This window comes from Trachinotus anak, unplaced genomic scaffold (assembly GCF_046630095.1).
Source record: "Trachinotus anak isolate AG129_WGS33_773 ecotype Australia unplaced genomic scaffold, CSIRO_AGI_Tana_v1 ptg000028l, whole genome shotgun sequence".
Lineage (NCBI taxonomy): Eukaryota > Metazoa > Chordata > Actinopteri > Carangiformes > Carangidae > Trachinotus > Trachinotus anak.
This window is the reverse complement of record NW_027273879.1, coordinates 8,247,329-8,271,970: the sequence shown is the minus strand read 5'-3', so window position 1 is coordinate 8,271,970 and position 24,642 is coordinate 8,247,329. Positions and strand designations below refer to the sequence as shown.

Here is a 24,642-nt window from a genome sequence, read left to right as displayed (position 1 = left end):
GTAAGTTTTCTGATACTGTTTGGTTGACATTTTTTTCTGCAATAGACATTTAGTGGATATACATTCAGTAATTCTACTCTCGTAGTTTGTTAGTTGCAGGGTCAATTTGATTCAAACTGCCTACCTACACACAATATGTAATAAACTGTTTGTAATTTTACCTCGTTCATATGAGCTTCACCGTTTACTGTTCACCCTCCAAACTCTGTAACTAATGCGAACTCGACTTCCCCTCCTGATGCTGGTTCACATTAAAAGCGTTCACTCGGAAATACTGTGGGGCTTTCATTGTGAAACAGTCTGAGGAAAATGCAATGTATTCGTCATTCAGGTTAGCGCTGACAGTGAAGGTTTATCAACAATGTGTCTGCTGAAACAAAAAACTGTTATTTTCTGTATTCTTTTGGTCGGCATGTCACTTTTAAATATAGCAGAGAGTAATGGAACAAGATAAAAGAGCCTCGGTGAACTGTCGGATGAAGAGTTGCAGGCGACAGGCTGCTCACCCCCAGCTGCTCACTAAGGTAACCAACTCCATTACTTTGCCCTGCTGCTGCTGCGAGGGAAACTACTTAGGCTATGCGCAGCGGGGAATCAGTTTGCAGCCGGTTTGTCTGGCTGCACTGTGAACAGCAACACCAACTGTAGTGGCACATTTGCGTTTCTGTTTTATTTTTGACACAGCAGCTTCTAAAGGAGCATGTGCCGCCACCAGAAATGGGAGGTATTTAGTATTAGTCGTGACCACTGGTGTCGTCTACTCGAGCAGGACTGAAATCTTAAATCTTAGCTTGTTTCATTACTTGGTAACTGTTTTCCCGCTGGACACAGTCTGCAGCAGTATTACTCTATGTTTAAAGGAGTACATTTATATACTTTGTCATCACTCAGTTATCTAATTCCTGCCAGTACGAAATGTTGGATAACTCTTTCTAGGAAGCCCAAATGTATAATAGATTAAAGTGTACGTGATTTCAGAGCACAAGCTTTCATTACTACATCACTACAAATCTTTGCAATGACAATGATGTCTTATAATAGTTTGAAGGCATTATAAATATGATCATTTTGATACACTTTTATATTTCAAGTATTATATTAAATTTTGAATTACTGTATAATTGTTCAGACAGTATTTACTTTACTTCAGGTGTTATGAATATCATACTCTCTGTAAACATAATGGATGGAAAATGTGGCTATCACATGTCACAACATCTTCCAGGCAGCATGTTGTCTGCTTCAATTAGAGCTGGGCTGTATCGACATCCAGTGAATATTCCCTAAAGCACTGACAGGGGCAGGAAACGACCATCATAAAGTGTGTCACCACAGGCACTTTGTTGATCCTGACGCTGGGGCCCAGATTAGAAAAAATCTTGAGAGAGCATGACAGATATTCAACATGGAAGCTCGGCGGCACAGAGCGAAGAGAGGCACAGTTTCGTTTCTAATTAAGTGTGCGGGAATCTGGCTCGGCAGGATGCAGAGACAACATGTTCTTGGTCGAACTTGTCATTCGTGGCTTCTTGTTTACCTCTTGTCCTTCTCCCATACTGTATCAAAGTCTTCACAGTCAAATAGAGTACATATTCAGAAGGATATGTTGTTCACTTACAGCTTGACCTTTGCCAAAAAAACAAAACAAAACAAACAAAAAAAAAAAAAACATGAATAGCTGACAAAAAAGCCCGTGCCATTTTCTCTTCAGTTGAAGCAAACAACCAGCATTTATGATGAAACAAGCCAAATAAAAATGTTACGTCTGGCTGTAAACATGTTAGTCTTATCAAAACACCCTGACTTTATTTGAAGCAGACTAGATGCTGTCATAAAGGGCAACAGTGTGACACTCAGCATTTTACAAGAAAGATTTAAAGGATGCACCAGCTGTAGAGAAAATAGTAGAGAAGAAAAAACAGGCCAAAACAAATCTTACCTTATCTCACTTCAGTGTAGTGTTTAATCAGAAATCAGGATACTATTGACAAAGCAGTCCTGTTAACAGTATCAGATATTTACATCTACCCAAAAGTATACAGAACTATAATTTGATCTTTTTCAAGTGCAGAAGATGTTTGACAGTGTTAATGCAAACACTTGCAACTCCTCTAATCTTGTCTGCTGTTAGTTGTATGATGGAACATTAGATTAAAGTAAGAACCATTTAGATCTCTTGAGCCTCAACTTATAGAAGAGTCATGAGTGAAGCTTATTGGGCATTTTGGGCTTAGTTAGTGAAATGAATCTTGATTTTAAAAAATGTAAAAAAGAGAAAATAAACTTGTTCTTGAATCAGCCTCTCATGTTCTGTATATCCTGGACACTTGTGAAGCTTGTAATGATTGTTTTCTACACAGAATGTCTTCGACAGTTGATGATTCACACCAGTTGTGATTGAACAGTCTGCTGGTTTATGATTATTTATAGACTAGTGTTATATGAAAACTGCGTGTTAAAGATATAAAATTCGAAAAGATATAAAATCTGTGTCGAGCAAAAAATACCACATGTGGTTGTTGCTTTATTTTTAGCCTCAAAGTTTTAATTTATAGATAAAGATACAGTATTCATCATGCTGAAAGTCTCACTATACTCAAGGATACAATATTTATCCTACTGCAGTCACATCAAATGTTTTATTTAGAGTTACATTATTTGGTAAACCCTGTTGTTCCATTGCTACTGACAAGCCTCCACATCCATGGGGGCTGACTATTCTTTGTGCTTCCCTCAACTTCCTTCCCATTCACTCTGAAGTCACCCAGTTCTGTATGCTACTTTCCACACAGTATGTTTCATATCTAGCGAGTCAGTCGGCCCATATTCCCATGATACATACTTGAATTAAAAGATGAAAAAGATGACTAAATGAGAGAAAAACTCATGCTTGCACAATGGATGGTTGCCAGTCACTGCAGTGTACGAAGGTGGCTTTGCATGAATCTGAAACCTAATGTCATAGGCTGAGAGAAGAGTCAATGGAATCAGCAGTGCAATCACTAAAGCCCAACTCAGACTACACAGGTTTTAATATCCTAACCAGTTTTGAAATCAGGTTGCATCACGCACAAAAGGAAAACTTCACAGATGTTCTTCTCTGTAATCTCAACACACACGACAGGATTTTAAAATAATGACGCATCACATACTACAGGATATTATTAAGATTACTGTGCCAGAGGAACCAATCAGGAAGCAATGCACCACCTCACGTGATCTCATCTTGTGTGACGTCATGGGGAAGCAGACGTACTGTAAGCTAAATGGAGACTGTGGTACAGCAGCTTGTTGTGGCGTAATACTTTGCAGTGGGGAAAAAACAAAAGCGGAAGGATGAATGAGTCTGGATAAGAAAATGGTTAGGAAGAAGTGGTTTACACAGTTTCCTTCAGAGAAAACTGAAGTTAATGCTAATGGACTAAAGCTCTGATTAGCATAGCCATAATGATCCATCGAAACAACCATTAGAAAATAAATTAATTAATTAATTTAAAAAAACAACGGAAATATTAGTTAGCTCTCTATGCATGATCTGCTTCCAGTGACGGCAGATCCTGACATGGGCGGGTCTGTTATTATTTTTGAATTTTTTGAAAAATCAAATCACAGCGAGAGAGAGGTTTGTAGTGAAGCAGATCCATCTTATCAGCTCCTGTGTTGTTTTCACTTGTGGGTGAGTGTGAAAAAGAGATGAGGAAGTAGGTGAATCTGGCTCCAGGGAGGGTGTGAAATAATTCTTGTCTTGTGGGCAGATTTGCAGTGGGGAAGAAACAAAAGCAGAAGGTTGAACGAGTCTGGATAAGAAAATGGTTAGTAGGAAGTGGTTTACACAGTTTCCTTCAGAGAAAACTGAAGTTTTAATATACATGCTAGCTGACATTAGCCTAAAGGCATAGAATATTTAATGTTGCTTGGCAACACTGTCAGCTGCTCCAGGACTGATGTAATCATAATTGTAATCATCCTGATTTGAACTCCTTGATATCAGACATGTTCAATATTATTAGGGGATGAGTCTGTGAGCAGTTTCTGAGGTTTAAGACTGATAACCTGGGCCAAACATCGGTACTGACCAAGATCAAGACCAGATTTCTCCTCTGATTGTCAGGAGGCATGAATTAGGTTTAAATTAGAGCAAAATTCCTGTAGCGTGAGTCTGGCTTAGAAGAATGCTTTCTATGATATGTTATGTAAATGATACATTGAATTTTTTTTTTTTTTTCCTGAAGGAGCTTTAACTAAACCGAATAAATAAATCATCTTTTAAATTTAACTGAAGAAACTGTGTTTCCGCTTCAAGAGTCCAGGTGTTTTTCATGGCGCCTGTGACATGCAAAACTTCACTGAATAAGCTGCACGTGTTTGGAGCCACTGATGTGGTTTTGGAGAAGTGTCTGCTCCCCCTGATGTGAGAAGGAGCAGACAGCATCGGTTCTCATGCTTTGATGAGGGATGAACCTGTCATTTTTAGTCATTTGTTCCACTACTTGTTTGTTAGGGATGACTTAACTAATACTTCAATTGCTGGTTGAAAAGGATACAATACAACAAAATCACTTTGAACTATATACTTCGTAAAATTCATTGTCACACAACAAAATACTCTGTTTCCAACAAGCCAATCAAAGGAGCAGAGGAATCAGCTGCTTTAATCTTTAATTCGACCCAAACTGAGCTCAAGTTTGTCTGCATGACACTCAGTTTTGTATGTGAAAAAGAAATGGTCTGTGTGAGGGAGGAATGTGGATTATGACACATGCATGCTTACTGCTACTGCAAGGTCATTTACCTACTCCACACTTTCTGTATTTATAAAACTATTTTAACATAACATAATGCCCCAGAAGCCTTGCTTATGCTAATGGACTACTGCTCTGATTAGCATAGACATAATGATCCATCAAAACAACCATTTAAAACAAAAAGAAAAAAAAAAAAACAGAACGGAAAAAGTGGTTAGCTCTCAATGCATGATCTGCTCTCACTGGGAGCATGGGCATGACATGGGCGGGTCTGCTAACGTTTTTGATTTTTTTGCAAAATCAAATCACAGCGAGAGAGAGGTTTGTAGTGAAGCAGATCCATCTTATCAGCTCCTGTGCTGTTTTCACTTGTGTGTTAGTGTGAAAAAGAGATGAGGAAGCAGGTGAATCTGGCTCCAGGGAGAGTGTGAAATAATTCTTGTCTTGTGGGCAGATTTGAAAATAAACTTACACAAGTCTAACCTCTTGATTGATGCAACTTTTTCTCTTTTTTTATATTTATATATATATATATTTTTCTTTTTAGAAATGATAAAGGTTTGGTTAAACGGTATGAGCTAAACGACTGGGAGTTGCGAGGATTATCTTCACCACCTTATTTGTCTATCGCCATAATACCATCTTATTAAAATTAATTAGAAAATGATCCTACACATGGGGATTTTGCATTATAACATCCTACATTATTTACAAAAGCCCATTAAACATCCCTGAGACATCATTGATTGAATCTTTGCCACACTGTTCTTTACAGAGCCATGCTCAGCTGACTGATAGCCATGAGGGTCTCAACAGAAAACGCTGGCATGCTGCTAGGACTGGGGGAGACTTTGATCCAATAATGGTAATTCCCCCATGAATGACTTTGTGAAGCTATTTTGTCTTCCCACACAGTATTGACTTATTCCCTTTCAGTGTGTACATGGTGTTCCCACACAGAAACAACGCCGCGTGATCTCATCTACTTGGATGTGATATCTCTTTCAGGGTTGTAAGAAAAATGTTATTACATCTAGACCACCATGTGGCACAGCAGGGTTTATGGATGTCCATATGTGTCGCATTTCAGAGGCGGAGCCCTTAGAAGAACAACTTGTCAAGGCTACCAACAAGAGCTTTCCATGATGTACATCTTACGGGAGCTTTTTCATTTGTCCAGTTTATGTGATTAACCAATGACCGATGGGCACCAGAGGGCAAACACCTGGTAAATAAAACTTCATTCAGGCTGTCCTCAACTTAACGAGGACAGACTGCACCATTACCAAATGGCATGTTATTGATCCTGACATACTAAGGACTGCAAAGGATACACTGTGAATCTCGACAAAATAGTACTATTTTTTCACTCGATTTGAATCTTTGGAAAGGTTAAGCTTTGTCAACCTATTTATCAATTGATCAGTTCTTGAAAAAAGTAAAAAAAAAAAAAAGCAGACTTTGAAGGATGTAGCTTCTGAAATGGGACACAACCTCTGGCGGAGTCACACATGATTGAATCAATTCTTGTTTAATTTAGTTTATCACTTAGTGTATGTCCTCTCTTGCTGTGAGAGTTAATATGTGAATGACATTATATATTTAGCATAATGTTTACACAGCAAGCTAAGTAGCCTGTGAAGAGCACACAACCTTGCTTTGTGTAGAGTCAAAGAAAATCTACATTATTGCATTAAGGTTGGTTATTTAAATGGTTATTTTTATACGTCGCCTTACTTCAAGCTGTACCTCTGTGTCTATGTCATCCACCACTTTTGTGTCCCTTTCTCTGTCAGTGTTCTTCATGGATTCAACTAGGTACCCAGCGATCTATGCAGGATGCTGATGTTACCATTCTTAATCCCATTACCAGTCTTAATCACAATACCCTGATTTGTTAATTGTTTTTCCAGTGGGCACAACGACAAACCTATGTACAGTACATTGCTGAACAAATCAGGGATGTGGGTGGTGATTCAGAAGTCTGGAAGCAGGCTTGCATTTTTACCAAAGCATTTGTTTTAGCCCACATGGCCTTGCTCATTCATGGTTCTGTTCATAGCCTGGGTGAAAAGACAGACCAGTGCCATATCTGGACAGAAACTCATGGTTGAAATGTTTGTCTTGCCCACAATCAAAGTTCACTACAGGTTGTATCCTTGCAATTTGAATGAACAAGAGTAGAAGTAACTATCTCGGAGCAACCAAGCAACTGGATTACGCTCATCATTTATACTGCATTACATACTGCCGTAAAAACATTATTTCTTTGGGAAAGGCCCCCATAATCTGAGTCCTGAGAACCCATGTTCCTGTGCTGCTCCAGTATAATGCAGCAGCAGCTTGACAGAATGAAAGGGGGGGGGGGGGGCAGGCCTTTCATGGTAATAAGGAGGCAAAGCACAGTAATAAATCAAACAGACAGAGATACAATTGAAATCCTGTAAGAATTTCAGCCACCGAGAACCATTCAAAATATTACAGAATGAATCTTAATCCTATGCTCCAGTGCGCAGAGAAGGACTAGGCAGAAAGAGGTGGGATGTTATTTCGGTTGGCCCGGGCTGTTTGCTTGTGCTTGTTTTATTTATTTTCACTTCAATTCTGGCATGGGCCAGATTTCAAAACACAGCAGTGTAAATAGTGCAGGGAATCAGAGGGGCTATTTTGAAATTCTGTTATAGTGCTGCTAAGAAAAAAAAAGTTGATAATATCAGCTCAGAGGCCATGTAAACATATCCAAGCTAATGGGTTTAGATAAAATTAGATGTGTGTTAGCAGTAAATTGCGTTACATTCACTGTCAATGCCCCCACATGTCTGTCAAGTTAATGATGGCATTGTACACACAGAGGGCATTGCAGAATTTCCCTCAAGTATATAAACATTTAGCGTCCTTATGTGCATGTAAAAATCTGATCTTGTACATACTGCGTCTATCTTATAGGTGATAGTCTTAAGGTTATAAAGGGGGTCAAGCAGAAGCTATTTGAGGAACAGGACTGTAAGCTATGCTATCATTTCTAGTCCGAGTCAGAATTACAGGTTGTTTTGACTGGCAAAATACTGACATCCAAACTGTCCTCATGTGTAGCAATAATGACTCCCCCCCAACCTTAACAACATCTACCCTAGTTGTGACATCATGCCTGATGCCTGCAGAGTCCATCTGTGTAACATGGTGGCATTAGCCCGGGAACAACAATATTCTTATCAGAGCAGAGAAAGAATCACTTGTGTTGAAAGGATTATGTCAAAGTAATGCTGACGCCCAAAAAGATACACTAGCTTTAATCTTACATTGTGAGATTTTTGATTTCTTCTGACAACTTTTGTATGAGCTGGCAAAGCCCAATGCTGCGGTTTTTCTTTTGCAAATGTTGATTGTTTTATTCAGAAAAACTAGATGTAACATACATACAGAGGTAGAGAATGATGGAAAGAATGAAATAATTGTGCAAATGAATTTTCTTCCCATCAACTGTGCTGTTGTTGGTGTAAAGCTTCTCTGAAAGTGTTTTGGCTGGGCCATTTTATTGAATTTTGCAACTGACCCCATAAGAAATCCTCAACAGGCTCAAGTGAAGACAAAGGGGAAATAAACAGCATAAATCTCATTTGCTTACTGCTTAATGCAATAAAGTATGCTCAGTGGTAGCTCAGTGGTAACACAGCACAAACTACAATACTGCATCCTAAAATATTCAACTTTATACTGCTCGATACCTAAAAAAGATTCTACTAACTTCAGCTTCACTTGTAAGCATCTTACTTATTAACCATTAATTGGAGCATATCAGCAAATGGAACGTGATTGCATAAATGGAATATGATTGCTGGCATAATAGCTTTGTTAGTGCACTCTGTAATTGTGATGAGGCAATGAAACGAAAATGGATCTAATCAAAAACAATCTCTTAATTTACTTTAATCTCAAGAATTTGATGGGACATGGTGCCGGAAGCAAATGCATGGGTGAGTGACATGAGCATGTGTTTGAATCTAATTAACTGTGTAATGTGAGAAGTTGTGCTGATGAACTAGTCTGACTGTGTGGGCAAGGGCTGAATGGAAATTATTCTGCTGCTACACAACGAATGATGGGATCTGACTTGCATTCATGTGGAACCCAGAATTGTATGGAATCTCAAAATATCTTGAACGTCTTTGCTTTCAAAAGGGAGAGCATATGGATGAACAATCGCCACAAAAATATTGTTTACATTACATCCACAAAAGCCGGAGCAATTCAGAAGATTATTCCATCTATTTTAATATGCCTCTATCGCAAATGTAAAGTCTTCCTGTATTCTGCATATTGTGCACAGCTGATGAAAGACTTCATCACCTTCTGTGTACTGTAATGAAATCGCAAACAATGCTCTCCCATTCTACATATCAGGAAAAACTACCAAGGTCAATGCATTCATGCAGTAAAAAGAAAGCATTGCTATTGTCAGTGCCTTAGATGCAGCTCATTGTATATCATCCATTTGCCGCTGAACTCAATTTGCCCCGTAATAACTGTCAGTCATACCTGAAATAAAACAGCATTATGTTGATGATTTCTATGTACTGTATTTGCTGTGAGTGTAATGACTTAAATAAAACAACAACCCTTTCAATTCAATAATCCCCTTTTTATCTCTTTATCTACTGGAAACAAAGGCTCTCATGATTTACCTCACTGTCTTTAATTTAAGGATATCTAAATGACTTCTGCTCGTATCGTATACGGCTCTGAGATCAAATCTGAAACTAAATTTGTTAGTTGCAATTAGTTATTGCTTGGCAGTCAGATAAATGAAATAATGTGTTTTGTCAACTTGTTGATAATTGCAGTATAAACTGTGAAGAGTGCTAATGCAAATAAGATGCTTGATTTCAGCACCTTGGACAGAGACAGTATCTTCAATAAAAAGAAACCTTTGAGAGAGTGTTATTCAGTGGAACATATTTCACAAGTGTCATTGGAAAGTACCTCGCAAAGAAAAAAAAAAACCAAAACAAAACAAGGGATGTCCCTTCCCAGTTTGAGATTTCCGTGCTCAAAGTCACACATCCAATAAAAAACAGTGTGATGCACTTTTATCCAGTCATCTTGGGATTTAACATTCACTCTACTCTTAAGGCACAATTTAATGCATATGGAAAGTAAAAGAAGGCAAGTGTAATTGTTTACCATGTTTTAGTTTGTTGTGATCACAAAAAATAAATATATGGTCATGATGATCAAAAGCTCCACATCGAGTAAGCTGAGTTTGCATAGTTTTTTTGTTTGTTTTTTTTTTTTTTTATCAGCTGCTGTTTTCCAAAATCAAGCTCATTTTTTGGTCAAATTTCTTTTAATTAAATGAAACAGGTGTTTCAGACAAAAAAAAAAAAAAGATAAACTGAGATGTGGTGGAGAATTAAGAAAAAATGATCTGCAGTCTCCTACAGACACCTTTGGACCTCAGTCGGTAAGACCATTTCCAGAACAGCTTGTGTTTTGAAATCTTTAGCTGTTGGATAACATGTCAGTAGTGCTATAAAGGACGCAAGCATGCACAAGTCAGTAATAATCTATAATATCATTTCTGCTTCACTGCTCCAAGTCTGAAAATGAGAAACATGTCATTACTTGTTAAACCCACTTATCAGGCCGCTGCTGTGTGAGCCCCGAGAGATCAGAACAACCTTCCAGAGGATATCAGGCTGGCTAACTCTGTGCCCTCTTTCTGAAACTCCCTTTATACATACAATGCACTTTTCCCTGAAAGAAAAAGGATGTAATAAATCTTTTTCTCAACCAATTACCATGGCATGTTCCTGTTATCTGGCAAGAACCCACAAAACAACCCTTTTTCATTGAGCACTCATGCTTCAGTCTTCCTACAATAGTATGTCTTTAAACTGATTTCCTTTGGGTCAGTTTGACCTAGAGATCCTTAAATGAAACACATCATTTTTTCTGCCTTTCTCATACTCCATTACCTATGGCGTAGAGATTAAGAGAAAGACTTGAAGTTGTTTGTAATATTCTGTGTCCTTCGTGAATGTAAGTGGGAGAGTTGAATCAACATTGGCTGGCACACTGAACATTATAAGGTTCACAAAGATGGGATTTACTGAAGGGCTGCTGCATTTGTTCAAGGATCCTCTATAAACTCATAACTGAGTGCATGTTTGTTATTTTTGTCTTCTTTTAATATTCAAAAATCCACATTTGTTTCATTGCTTTTTTTAATCTATAGAAAAGCTCCCAAAATTGTACTTGTTGGTACCACTAAAGGTGGCAAAACATTTTTGAAACATTTAATATATTTAGGTATGATAACCATTGTTGAGTGGCAGCTTTGTTACTGCAATCAGCTCATAAAGTTAAGCATCCACCATAATAAATTCACCCTTTAAATCTGGTGCCTCATTGCAAGTCTTCTTATCTTATCTTATGGTATCCCTTTGGTTTCATAAGAACGTTAGCTGAAAGCAATACAGGTCAATTGTCATAGAAGGTTTTACCACACATCAACCATATGTGTTGATATGATGTTGTCTGAATATTAGATAAGGGAAAATACCGCTATTACTTTAACACCCTAGCTATGTATATCTATCTACAATGTATCTTGGGTCAATTTCATCCAAGTAAAACAACATTGCCATACACATGGCAATGGTGAAATCTGATTCTAAATTTCACTTACAGTAAATAAACAGTTGCATAGATTTAAATAATTATGACTTTATAATTGTAAAATGAGCTATGTAACAAATAAATACATACATCAAATCTTTTGTATCCAACAGATCACACCACAAACTAGTAAGCTGCTAAAATATTGAGTTCAATAGCAGATAAAAGCTCTGCTGTAATTAATTTTGGACACGTAACCTTTCTCAATTCCCACATCAGAGGAGAACCTGTCTAACACAGCTAAGATAACATGTCCAACAATTTCAGTGTTTTGCTAGAAGTGAACTGACTCAGATGTTCTGCAGGAGGTCTGGGGGGGAAAAAAAGAAGAAGAACTTTTTGTGTTTGTGTAGGTCACACAAAAACACCAAAGGCGTGCATGGACTGCAGGACAGAGGAGTGGGAGGGGAACGACACCTCTGCTGAGGTGTTTAGAAGAGATGCTGTGCACTGACTCTGGGGCTGGAATATATTCCAAGCTTATGTATTTTTAGACCTGTAAAGACTATGCTGGAAATCTCTTGTTTGGTTATGTGATTAATTTGACCTTTAATTATTTGTGGGGTTTTTTTGTTTGTTTCTGTTTTTTATTTATCTATTGACTTGCAAAAACAAAAATCTTCTAAATGACCATTATCATTGTTGTTACTTTGATTGGATTTTTGTTGCCCATTTACTTTACTATTATTATTATTATCATTATTATTATTATTATTAATTTTTTTTTACATTTAAAAAAAAAGTTTACTTATCTCTTTTTATCTCTTACAGCCTCCGCACATTAGACCCACACAAGTGTTTTCTGTTAGTCAGCCCCATTGGACCATAGCTTGACTGACATCTCCCTGACCCTTCGATGTTAATTGTGTTGTAGCTGTTCGGGAACAGAACTTACAGCTTTGATTCCATTGAATAGATTTTGAGGTCTGAGTTTGGAGACCTCAGACCTCAGCTCCACCAAACCTTAACCTGAAACACGGTCTAATCAGCTAAAGTGAAAAGATCTGTGTGGGCTGATAACATCTTTAAGATATCAAGTGTGAAATAAATAATAATATAAGTATAATTCACAGAGAACCAGTAGATGAGTCCTTGGGCTTTGTTTTTATGGATTAAAAATCACTACAGTTCTGTGTAGTCACAATCAGTATATGCACCTTTTAGCCAAGGACTCACTTTAGAGCAATACTTACTAATATTTAGAAATGGTAATAGAAGACATGGCTGCTTCAGCATCTTCTCTTCAGAGCTTGTTGCTTTTGTGGTGACGTTTTACTGCCAGTCTCAAGGGAGAGTGGCACAGGCATCCCACGCAGTGAATTAGTCAGTACTTAACCCTGACAGTTTCTCCTAGCCTCCTGTTTCTCCTCTAATTATCATCCCTTTCTTGCCAGTAATTAAGTCATCCCACAGCGGGGGCTTTTTACCACTAGGTTGGAGAAGGGAAGTGGCATGGAGTCCCTCCCCAGATCAGCCCCTGTTGGTTCTCCCAAACTTATACAGCTGAGAAATGCTGATCAACACCCAGCATCAGAACTGCTCCAGTGATTGTAATTGCAGTGTAGCCCCAGGATAACATTGTGTTTATTGTGTGCATGCCTGTGCCTGTTTCTGTATGTGTAAATGAAAAAAAGGAGAATAAAGGGAGATTAGAGTAAATTGCATTTCTAAGTGATTTTGCCATCCTGCGCATATGCTTTTGTATTAGCAAATTCTAGAGTTTTTCATGCCTACCAGTGATGTCCATAAGATTGTCTGTGCCATACAGCAAATATCATGAATACGAATAGTAGTAAAAGTACAATAGTTTTGTTGTCACATGAAAAATAAATGTTGTACGACAGTGACGATGTCAACTTCAGATTTCCTGATTGGCGGAAGCAACTGTTTGACATCCAAGTGTTGAAAGTGGCTATTGCTTCAGTCAGCAAATGGGAAATCACATCTGCTGCCAGAAGGTGCAGTGACAGCCAAGATTCTGTTTCAGTGACATCGTGTTCATGAGCCATCTGATTTTTCTCAATCACCTCGTAACAGCATCACTTAGAAAATGTGCAAAATATATAGGTTTTACAGCAAATGTCTCTCTGCTGCAATATTTTTTTTTTCCTGCTTAAAGTTTCCCACTACTACTTACAATAATATCAAGTTATACAAACTAAACTTTAGTGTAATGTAATGGAATCATGTCAATCTTATATCAGCCTGTTTTTTTTAAGTATATTTTTGTGGGAAATTTTGCTTTTATTTTGATAGCCAACAGCAGGAGACAGGAGACAAGGAATGACTTGCAACAAAGATCCCCCGGGCACATTTAAATAGGAGATGTTGCAATTACATGGTCAGCGTCTTAAACCATCAAGCCACCAGGATACCCATTTATTGAGTTCTGCTCAGTAACAATATAATAGAACAGGTGCCATATGGCAGATTGAAGTTTAGCTTGTGTTGGATAATATCAATGTCTAAAGTTATAGCCACAAATTGAGTTTATATTGTAGGTTGGTGGAAGCTGAAATAATACTAAGCCATTTTTCTTCCTTTTGCAAGTGGTATTGTTATTAATCTAGTTGTGTTGCAGCAATTGCCCCTGTTGTTATTTCACATTTATCCTGACTTCACCACAATGTTCATCCTTGAGAGACTGTCTCTCCCATCCTCTTCACTGCCAAAAAATAAAGAAATAAGTAATAAATAAATAAAATGATGATGTGTTACATACTGAGCATTGGTAGATCAGTAGGAAGGGGAATTTTAAAAAAGGTTAAATACTATGCAATTTTCTAGAATCCTTGTCTAGGTCTGGGACTTTAACAGATGATTAACACGTGATTTTCTCAGTGCAGCTATGATAGGATGCAGAGAAGGCTTTAATAATAGATAGGGTTTGTTGTTTTTTGTTTGTGAGAGAGAGGTGCATTTGGGTATGTGGTATCTGTGACTCATCTGAGCCACTCCAGTGCCTCAGCGAGGCGTCTCCTCCTCACCTTGACTATGACCTCACTGCCAATGCACCTGTCTGCTTCCCCATCCTTTGTTTTGATACTGAACTCACTGGACCCCCTTCTATGTCCACAGCACTCCTATATGTTTTCTTTACCACACACTTTTAGCACCTTCCTGTCTTACTGCCTAATGGCATCTCAGACCCCTCGATGTCTCTGCCCTCTTTCTTCAGTCTGTTTCATCCCTCCTGACTTCCTGACTGCCGCTCTCCCTCTCTTCCTTTGGCTACAGCCTGCTGAATTAAACATTGCTGCAGCCTCTCAGCAAATCTGCCGACTACATCAAATCCGCCTTCCTTCGCTCTATCCAATTACAGATGGCTCATCCAAACTAATTCAAGACCTGAGTCGGACAAATGTTACACCTTGTTACTGTTTAAAACAAATGGGGCCCAGATCAGCACTGACAGACACATCCACACTGAGCACATGAGGAAAGTGAAGTGTTTTTGACAAGTTGTATGTTCGCTTAAGTTGGACATTGTGCTATGTGTATGTAATGAATAAGTTAACATATTGCACCACTGCAATATACAACGCTGTGCTAATGACAAAGTAAAAGAAAAATGAACATGAAAAGAAAAATGAAATAAAAGGAGAAGTGAGTCTGGGCTATCTGATGAACGTTTTAAATTAGAGACTGAATAAAAGAAGTTGTTTGCACATGCAAATTAGAACTGCAGATTATTCATTCAAGGTTTAATGCTGATCAAGTAGTTGTCTGTGGACTGATTATAGTTAGTAATAATTAATTCATGAAGGAAATGTTCAGTTAGAGATATGCATAATGTGCTTATATAAAATATAAGAATGTGACGCCTGTTAAACACATGTTTGATGTAGGAGTGTAGCTATAGGTGGTGATCATAGATTTCATGGAAATATATTTTCATAGTATTCAAGTTGAGTGTTAAAGATCTAGGACATTGGAACTGGATATGTCTTCATGTATGGACATATGAGTGTCCTTATGTAAGGACATTTGTGTATGAATGGGATATTAAAAAAAAAAAACTAAAGGATATATGAATGGTATATATTAAGGATAAAGGTTAAAGGATATATGAATGGCATATATTATTATTTAGGTGTATGTGCCGTGACAGCATGTATTGTACCAATTTTGTCATTGTCATTTTGTGCACAGTTTAGCAGGAGTGTGAAGAGAGAAGAGGCTCTTTAACTTGACTGCTTCCCTAACTGTCCATTAGCTTCACCAGCCATTTTTAAGTTAGGAAATCAGCAGATGTAGCATTAGCGAAATAAACAGCAGCTTTTACTACTGTGTCATCCTGACAGGGCAAAAGGGAATAAGCAGAGAAAGAAATGCAGGTAGGCTGAAATAGACTGAGATATTAGTGAAGCTATTATAATATTCCCAGTTTTGGTGGATCTGTGTCTGATGAGGAGAAGCAAGCGATTAATGTAATTATTAATATTTTTTTTTCTTTAAACAGAGATTTGCAGCCATTTTGGTAACATGTACAGTACGTGCAAAAAATCTCCAAAGGTTTTAATCAGTCAGTAATATAGTACAGTGATAACAGCTATTATACCATGACTTTGCAATTACCTGAGACACTGTAGTAAAACACACAATGGTTCAGTTTTCCCTTTTTAGTACAAACTAAATTCCACATAGGCACATTATGTTATCACGCTTCCAGAGCAAAGAGCATATGTATTTTAAAATTTTGAAGACTCTGTCAGTGTTCTGCAAGCATGTACTCAGCTGAGTTCAAAAATGTGTCCACTTTTGTTATTACCGCGGTCAACATTTTTATTTAATTCAGTAGTATTTTCCCGTAGGTCATTAAAGGCCTTTGTTCAGTTCCTTGTACAGATTTTGAGGTTTTGATGAGAACTGTTCCAAAGACAAGAGTAGCTCTATCAGCCCTCTCTGTTCATTCACTTCAGCATGGCTTTTCAAAGTGTGATCAATCAGACCTATGCATTTTCATAAATATTTTTATTCTAAATAACAACCACATCTCACTTCTTTGATTACAGTGCAATGCTGATTTGAGGCCTTTAAAATGCATTAATGGCTACCAGATTTGCATTTATATTGGATTTTCACTCAGGCTCACAAGAACCTGAGATAGAGCTCTGCGAACAAAGGCCAAACAGAGAACACGCATCATCTGAAACACATTCAACCCCCATAATAGAGTACAAGCGACAGAACGAGAGATGCTAGTGTGACCAAAACAGGCCATCGAATTTCGCCACTAACCGAAGCACGCATTGATACACATTATTGAGCTGTAGCCCTGACACAAGAGCAGTGCGCAGCCAGTAGTGAAAGCAGCTTTCTTGTGACTGATGAATACCATACAGGAAATGTACACTCATGCATACAATAACAGGAAAGAAAAGAAAAAGAAATTTGGTTTGAAGATTGCAATCAGCGGTGACACAGAAGTGAAGATTGCTTACTTCAATACAAAATGCACTCCAATCATTTCTTTAAGAGACACAAGTCCACAGGGAGAGGGTAATTGGTGCCTTGTGGTGTGTCTTTACCCTTCAAGCAACACTGACCTTTTCAGAGCACAAGACAAGAGTCTGGCACCTCCTAAAAATCTGTGTTTATCCTTCAAATTAGGCACAGTGCCCATGTTATTAAAGATGGGGCAGATTTGTTTGTTGCTGATCAGGTTGGCATTGTCCACGCGGTGTGCCCCCGGGGTAATCTCTCTTGATAAGAGAACCCGAATGGAATGGATGCTTTGTCTTTCTGCAAATCTGATTCAACCACTTTCCACCGCTAAATCGTCAAGGCAGGGAAAGTCCCCGGGGAAATTTACAAGGCGATTCAGTCCTCATTGCTGGTTAGAGTAGAGCACGAGCTGGGCAATCATGTGCCGAAGAGGACTGAGGGTATGTATGATTTCATTCCAATTGAACACTACACCAGCTGATGTCACTTATTTCTTCGCCCTCTCTGATTGAAGATGTACTAATCACTGAAATTAACTGCTGGTCCATGTTGGGAGGAAAATCCTTGGAAATCATTTGGACCTTTGGGGGAACATTTCACACCCTTTCCTCAAATAATTTAGATAATTAATGACAAAGTATGTATATCACGGTCAGAAGCATCTCTCATCCAGTCCACTATGCATACATATATGTGCAGGATACAGTAAATGCTTGAAGGCATATTCTGAGTGAAATCACTCTGTCTTCACTTTCTCTGACAGCTCTGCAGATGTCTGACAGATGTGGATGTGGATTGTTGATTGTTGTCATTTATTTTCTAATGAGAAATACATCCGTTTTTTTTTCACACTCTTAATGCGAGATTTAATTGTCTTGTCACGAGGAAAGTTATATCTAGCACTGATGGGCGAACTTGACGCCACTAATGGTTTGTTAAGAGGGAGAAACAACAGGAGCCACCTGGGCCCAGCGACGCTCCCAGCAGCACCCAACATCCAAACACACACACTCTGTTTTAATAAATCACCGCAGCATCACAGACAGCACTCGACGGCTGCACAGTGTCTGTGGAAAGCGGCTTCAGAAGTTTTGCCTCTGAGATTCATGTCTCTGTGCAACATCCCGCTCTGTCAAGTTACACATTATGCAAATGCATTGTTTACTGTTCATGTGACAATATCAAGGCATGAAAGCCAGTGGGGACCAGGGGCTGTGGCAAGTTACCAAGAGAGACGGAGGAGAGAACACAACTCTGTGAAAGAACTGCCAAAAGGAATGTGGCAAATGACTCTCTTACTCTTTCTCAGTCTTTCTATAGTTCTGACTTTGCAGTCTGCTGAGGGATGCGAGGGAATCAAGGCACCTCATTCTGAGAAAGAGGGTTCTAGCCATCTGATTCTGTACCTGTGCCTCCGTGCGTGAACTATGAGGAGATGTGCAAATCAAACTCTATTAATTTATCCTATTATTTATTCATCCTTTATTTAGCCAGGAAAGCCCCACTGAGATGCAAGATGTCTTCATCCAAAGAGCCCTGGTCGAAACAGCAGCACAAAGTATGAGGAGGAAAATATAATCTATGCTCTAATTATTGAACACAAAATTGTATTATATGGTCACAAGAACAAAAGAAAAGATGGAAGTCGAGTAAATCAGTGATCAGTGTATTTGTAATGGTCCTAATACAGTTTAGTGCTGGGGTTAGCATGAAAAACTGAGAACTAATACTATATGAGGTTGTTATTGTATATTTTGATATGTGTGAAATTCTAAAGCTGAGGGACAGATGAACCAAATTATTCCTTGAATATAATTTATCCCTTGAAGCTTAATGTGACTTTATATATTTTAGTCCCTAAATCCTTTGGATGGTGAATCATTTACACACTTTAAATATGCCATAGCATGTGCCAAAAATGCACAACAAATGAGAGTGTGCATATTATTTAGCAATTTGACGAGGTTAAGTATATTGTTTAACTACAAATGTCCATGTAAATGTGTTTTATACAGCTACTAAATTGTATTTTATTTTTTCTCTGCTGTTTTAAAGGGGCACTCATCAACAACTGTATGATGTATTAAGGTAAAAAAAAAAAAAAAAACCCTGCTGATGTCATCAGGGTTATCTAATTTGTAGCAGAAGGTCTGTGTTAAAAACTGGTGTATATTGTCCTTGAAGGACCTGTTTATTCCAGGCAGGGAAGATCTAATGAAAAACACAATCAAACTGCATTATGGGAAGTGGAGGATTCAGCATTTTTGGGTCTTGCTGTACCATTTTTCCTCTTTTTAAATCTGCCTCTCTTAAGTTCTCCATCTTTTTGGAAGTACTTCTTTATCTGTGCAAATTTGTACAAATATTAATAGTGAGATGTGAGGCAGCACTTCTCACATGGGTACACTGCTCCTGCCAATACTATCTTTCTGTAATAGCCTAGCAGATTACTACAAGTGCGTACATGTTTAGTTGATAAGATCCTAAAGTTATATAATGATTATTATTTTTCTATTGCGTGTCAGATTGGCGGAATCTAATTTGTCCAAAGAAAAAGCAAAGTTGTGTGGAAGTTCTAACATGACAGGAGTTCTCAGTGTTGAGAGTGGCTGCAAGTATATATAAAAGATACACACCTCGTGGGTTAAAAATGTACACAGCGCTGCTTTTTGCAACTTAAATCTCAAAATAGAAAAACCTTTAAAACAGTCTCTTAAAAAGCCTGTGTGGCATCAGTACACAGGCTGAAAGTGAACTCACCTATAAATTTTATATCTGGTCGTAAATCCTTGGCGGAATCTTTCCACAAAGGACAGATAACTCCGTGAGTGGTGGAAAGGTCCACGGTCAGAGATGAGCCAGTCATATTGCTTGGTGACATGTTGCTCAGTGGCCAATGGATCCTGGCGGGAAGACTGAACTGTTATATGGTCCCATATAAACAGGAAGCAGATGACCTCAATAAACCTCCAGTTCATGCTTTTTTTTAAGCCGCTCTCTGTTCATTCTCGCTCCATTATGTGGAGACCTGATGGGAGAGAAAAAGAAGAGGAGAAGGAGGGAGAGGGAGACACAGAAAAAGAGAGCTGTTACGTGACAAAGTCTATTTTAGTAGTACAAGAAAATGTCATCGAGTTAGGTTAATTGTGTTGTACTGAACAAATAAGATAGTGCCCTTGTCACTGTCACTTTACTGTGACATGATGTGTATTTATTTTCTGCTCTTTCTCAGACTCTTCACCCTTCATGCCTCCCTGGAGTTTTTTTGGTTTTTTTTGTAAAGTAAAGCCACACAGATTGTCCCTCTCCACACAAGACTGCTACCCTTTTGCAGATGAGCATGAAGTACATCGTGAGCTGCTTGGCTGTCTTTTTTTTTTAAATCTAATTGGTGTCATGATAAATTCTGACAAGGTTAGAAGGCTGCTTTATGATATGTTATGACATCCAGCCACTAATGTGGAAGAACACCATCTCCCTTTACCCAGTGGTGTCAATTACTGCTGGAGGAAACTTTCAAGTATTGACTTGCGACTTCATGAATTGTTAAAAATAATGTGCTACAAAATGTTGCCTTTTTTGTCAAATACAAAACAAGACCTCATTTTGGTTCCACTAAATCTGCTAGGGATGGTTAATACAATTGTAATAATACTCCTAACACTGGACAATGGCAGTATAATACTGAACATAACCCAGTGTGATATGAATATTTTAGAGAGAATGCATTTCAAAAAACTGGCCAGATGGAGCGCTTTGGTGGCTGAATGGTTATAGCGCATGCCACATAAACGCGACATCTGCGGTTCTATTCCAGCCGAGGATCCTTGCTGCATGTTACACTCCTTTCTCTCTCCCCCATGTTTCCTGTCTGACTCTCTACTGCTGACTGTCAAATAAAGGCTAAACCACCACAAAATAACAATAAAATAAAAAAACACACAGATCAGCAAAGTCTGTAGGAACATGTCTAAAAACAGATCTGAACCAGGACAGATTTACAGTGTTTCTTTATTTGAAAAAATATATAGAGAGAGACACCAGATATACTTCTTACTCTACCTGCATTGGGAGACTTAAATGTAACTCAGGCTAAGAATACAATAGTATGACTAATATTCTAAAATACTTAACAGCACCAGATTATTTCCTATTTATTTCTAGTTACAATAACCTTGCATTGAAAAGCCAAAAAGCCACAGTTCCATTACAATGAAAGGAAAACACAATATTTAACATCATATCTTGGTTAACAGGGGAAAAAAAATTATCATTTCAAACAAAACATTAAAATGACTGTGAACATCATTATCAACTTGGCAGTGAAATTGTGTCTCTTAGTTACTGATAAGGAAACGATTTTCATCAGTAATTGCATTTAAGAACTTTGGCCCCTGGCCGTGGAGCACCCAACAGAGTGCTATCAAGTGCTAGTGTCTGCAAAAATTCTTCCCCCCTTTTCATGGTTTATTAGACAATAACACATTATAAAAGAGCAGAGAAAATTTAATGGGTCTAATCTTTTCCTGTTAAATAGATGATGAACTACTTGATTGCAAAAGTTAAAGTAATCACTGTGGCCTTCTTAAAAGGAGGTTTTTTTTTAAATTATTGTGTCACTTTCTTATGATGCCTCAACTTATTTCTGTATTTTATCATTTAAATACTGCTTCTACTTGCCAAAGCACCAGGAAAAATCTGGGACCATTTCAATATATCTACTCATGTAACTAATTGTAATTATGCTGCCATATTTGAAGTATAGTCGGATCTTAAACTGATTGTAATAGAACTTTGACTATCAACAAAGAATACTGCGTTTCAGATATAATTGCATATTTCACAGGCAGAAAACAAGTCTTGTTTTCCACCCATCAACCAGATATTCAGTGCCAATGACAAAATATGACAGTGCACTTAACAGGCCTGTTTTAGGCTAATTACTTTAGACTAATTTGAGTTTGGCTGTCAAAATGAAACAATACATAATCTGATAGAGAGGGACAATGCAGAGCAGGGGATTGATAACGATATGCCTTCGTGAAAAGATGGGGTGTGGGTGTTTGTGAACATTCATATGAAAACAAGACGTGTATGAAAAAATGTGTCAGTGAAAAAAATAGATCTATAAAATGTAACCACTGGTTTATAATGGCTACTTTATTTGATGAATGTTTATACAGCAGTAAATATTTTCTTAGAGAAAAAATAGCTGCAAGCTGCAATTACAAGGACCTGTATACACTACGCCAATATAGGGTGAAGATGACACTCAAAAGGACAACAGCAACAGAACACTTGTCTTATTCTTCACATTTATAACCTGAGTATATTTGTGCATATCAAGGTTTACTATACTGTATGTAGGCACTGGTACTGACATATGTTGCTACATTATTATCTGTGCATGCATGTAAATGCTATCAATATCCCTGTAAGCACTTATTAACGGTCATTTTGAAAGTACAGTAGAGACCAAAAGCAGTGCTTGAGTTAATTAATGATTATTAAATGAATTACTTTCAGTGAATTACTTCACTTGATTGACTATATTCACTGTAAAATCTCATTGAAATCCTTTGTGAGTAGATCATAATTTAGTACTTAAAAGGCAGGTGTACGATTTTGATTATATATTTCCATCAACCATGCTCGCATTTTACAATTTAAATAAACCAGTTCAATAAGTTGAAATGGCCTTTGGGCATAATATGAAACTGTATTTAAAAATCCATTATATGTCACTGTACTTAGACTTTATGGAGGCCCTTAGGGGTGAACCACCAATCAAACATTGCAGGACAGGGCCAGTCACACTTGGTAAATGTCAATTTTTGTAAAATTTAGTTATACTAACGCACCTGATTCTGACAGTTAATAATATAACCCACCAAAACCACCTTAGTAGCATATCATTAAAAAATAAAAATAATAATACTACCACCGCTACTACTACTACTACTACTACTACTAATAATAATAATAATAATAATAATAAAATTGACTGAACATGACCTGAAACACATGGATTTGTTATTTCAGACCAGGGTAGAACATGTATTTGTGGAAACATTTTGAAATTGTAGGATCAAATTACATGTACATTAACCCTTAAACAAGTTTTTGGCATGAGCAGATGACAAAAGATTATTTTATTTTGGTTGTCAAGTGTTTGAAATGATAACTGTTGCAGGCGATCATAAAATTCAGAACTGTTAGACAATTTCTAAACCTATCGATTTGGTAGGAAAAGCTGACTGGTGGATGGGAGCCATGGTTGAGTTTTTTTTTTTTTTTTTTCACATACAGCTGTAGAATATTAGTCACCATCTTAGTCATTTCCACCACCTGAGGCGTCACTGCTGTTTGAAACCCTGAAACCTTCTGCAGTGAGTACATTTACATTCATATAGTCATATAATGAGAATAAATAACCAGTCTCTATTTGTATATTGGCTCTCATGATGAGATGTATGTTTTCATGTTTTTATTATGCAAAATATTTTCTCACTATTTAAAGATCCCATTCGTCTTGATAATGATAAAAGTGGTTATGACAAAGGAATAATGAAAAGGAAAGGAAAGGAAAGGAAAGGCCTTATACTGACAAAATAGAATATCTTTTTGTAGTTATAAAACATATTATTAGAAGAAAGGCTGATGGATTGATTGAAGTGAATGTGCTGCATGCGCTCATGACAGTTTGAGGGTCTCACTTTACTGAATCAACTCACATTGGTGCAAAACCCTGCCCACATGGGGTGGGGTGATTGACTTTTGGTATTTTGGGGGTTTGGAGTCATGTGGTGCAGTGCACCAGCTGCACAGCTGGAAATGGGCTGTGATTTGGAACTAGATTCACTCTTATTCCTCCCTCTAAAAGATGCTGCTCTCTCAGTTTAAATATGGAAGCTAGAGAGAGCAGTTAGGAGTATTTACCACACACACAAAAAAAAAGTTCTCTCAAGTGCTGACTCACCAAAACCAAAAACCCTGTAAATAAGCCACTGAGGGCAGATGATGTTAAATCAACTAGGGAGGAGATAACACATTTGGTTAATAATTGTTGCCCAAGTCCTACGAGAACTGTTGTCTGATGTAGGAAACTGTTCAATGCCATTACAAGGACAGCCAAATAATTTGGCGGCGAACCACAGGGACAGTTTAACTACTGGATGGGGGCCATCAGCTATAGCCAGTCCCTCACTGGTACTGAGGATGTGACTGCATCTGCAAGCCCAGCTCAAAAAGGTTTAAGGGTTGGGAGGTCGGCATTTAAAGATACACTTATAGCTATCTCCCAGACATGTCCAAATAGTCTCATTGTTGATGTTTTGGGGACACGATTCACAAAATCAGCAATATCTTTAATGTGAGATACTACAAAATAAATATTGGGATAACTTGGGTTTGGGTGAGACTTTCTCAAATCACAGGTTAGAATAATATCCATGTAATTCAAATAGTGGCTGCTGTTATTGAAACACACCTGAGAAAAGAGCAATAACAATATTCCGTGTGTAGCGTTGAATAAGTTAAACCTCAAATAGAACTACTTTTTCTGCATGTCTTGAGAACAATACACCCAGTCCCCCGCTTACAGATGCAGAGCCACAATAGCCAGTGTCAAACCTACATCAAGGTCAGAGCTGGTTGTAGACAGAAGAGCAGTGCAGTATTCAAGTGATGCTGGCACCCTGTTCTTCCCTGATCTCCACTGAAGTGGATTTGACATGTTCAGAACGGAAATGGCATCCTTGAGAGGGATGCT

The 24,642-nt window shown here is 37.9% G+C and overlaps 1 protein-coding gene across 1 annotated transcript in view; it reads right to left on the bottom strand.

Annotated features, from left to right (window-relative positions):
• brinp1 (bone morphogenetic protein/retinoic acid inducible neural-specific 1) overlaps window positions 1-24,642 on the bottom strand; it is a 110,361-nt gene that overhangs the window by 65,495 nt on the left and 20,224 nt on the right. Inside the window, exon 2 of the mRNA XM_071466269.1 lies at window positions 19,632-19,899. Coding sequence (XP_071322370.1) covers window positions 19,632-19,849 — 218 coding nt within the window. The 5' untranslated portion in view covers window positions 19,850-19,899. The remainder of the gene's footprint in view (window positions 1-19,631; window positions 19,900-24,642) is intronic.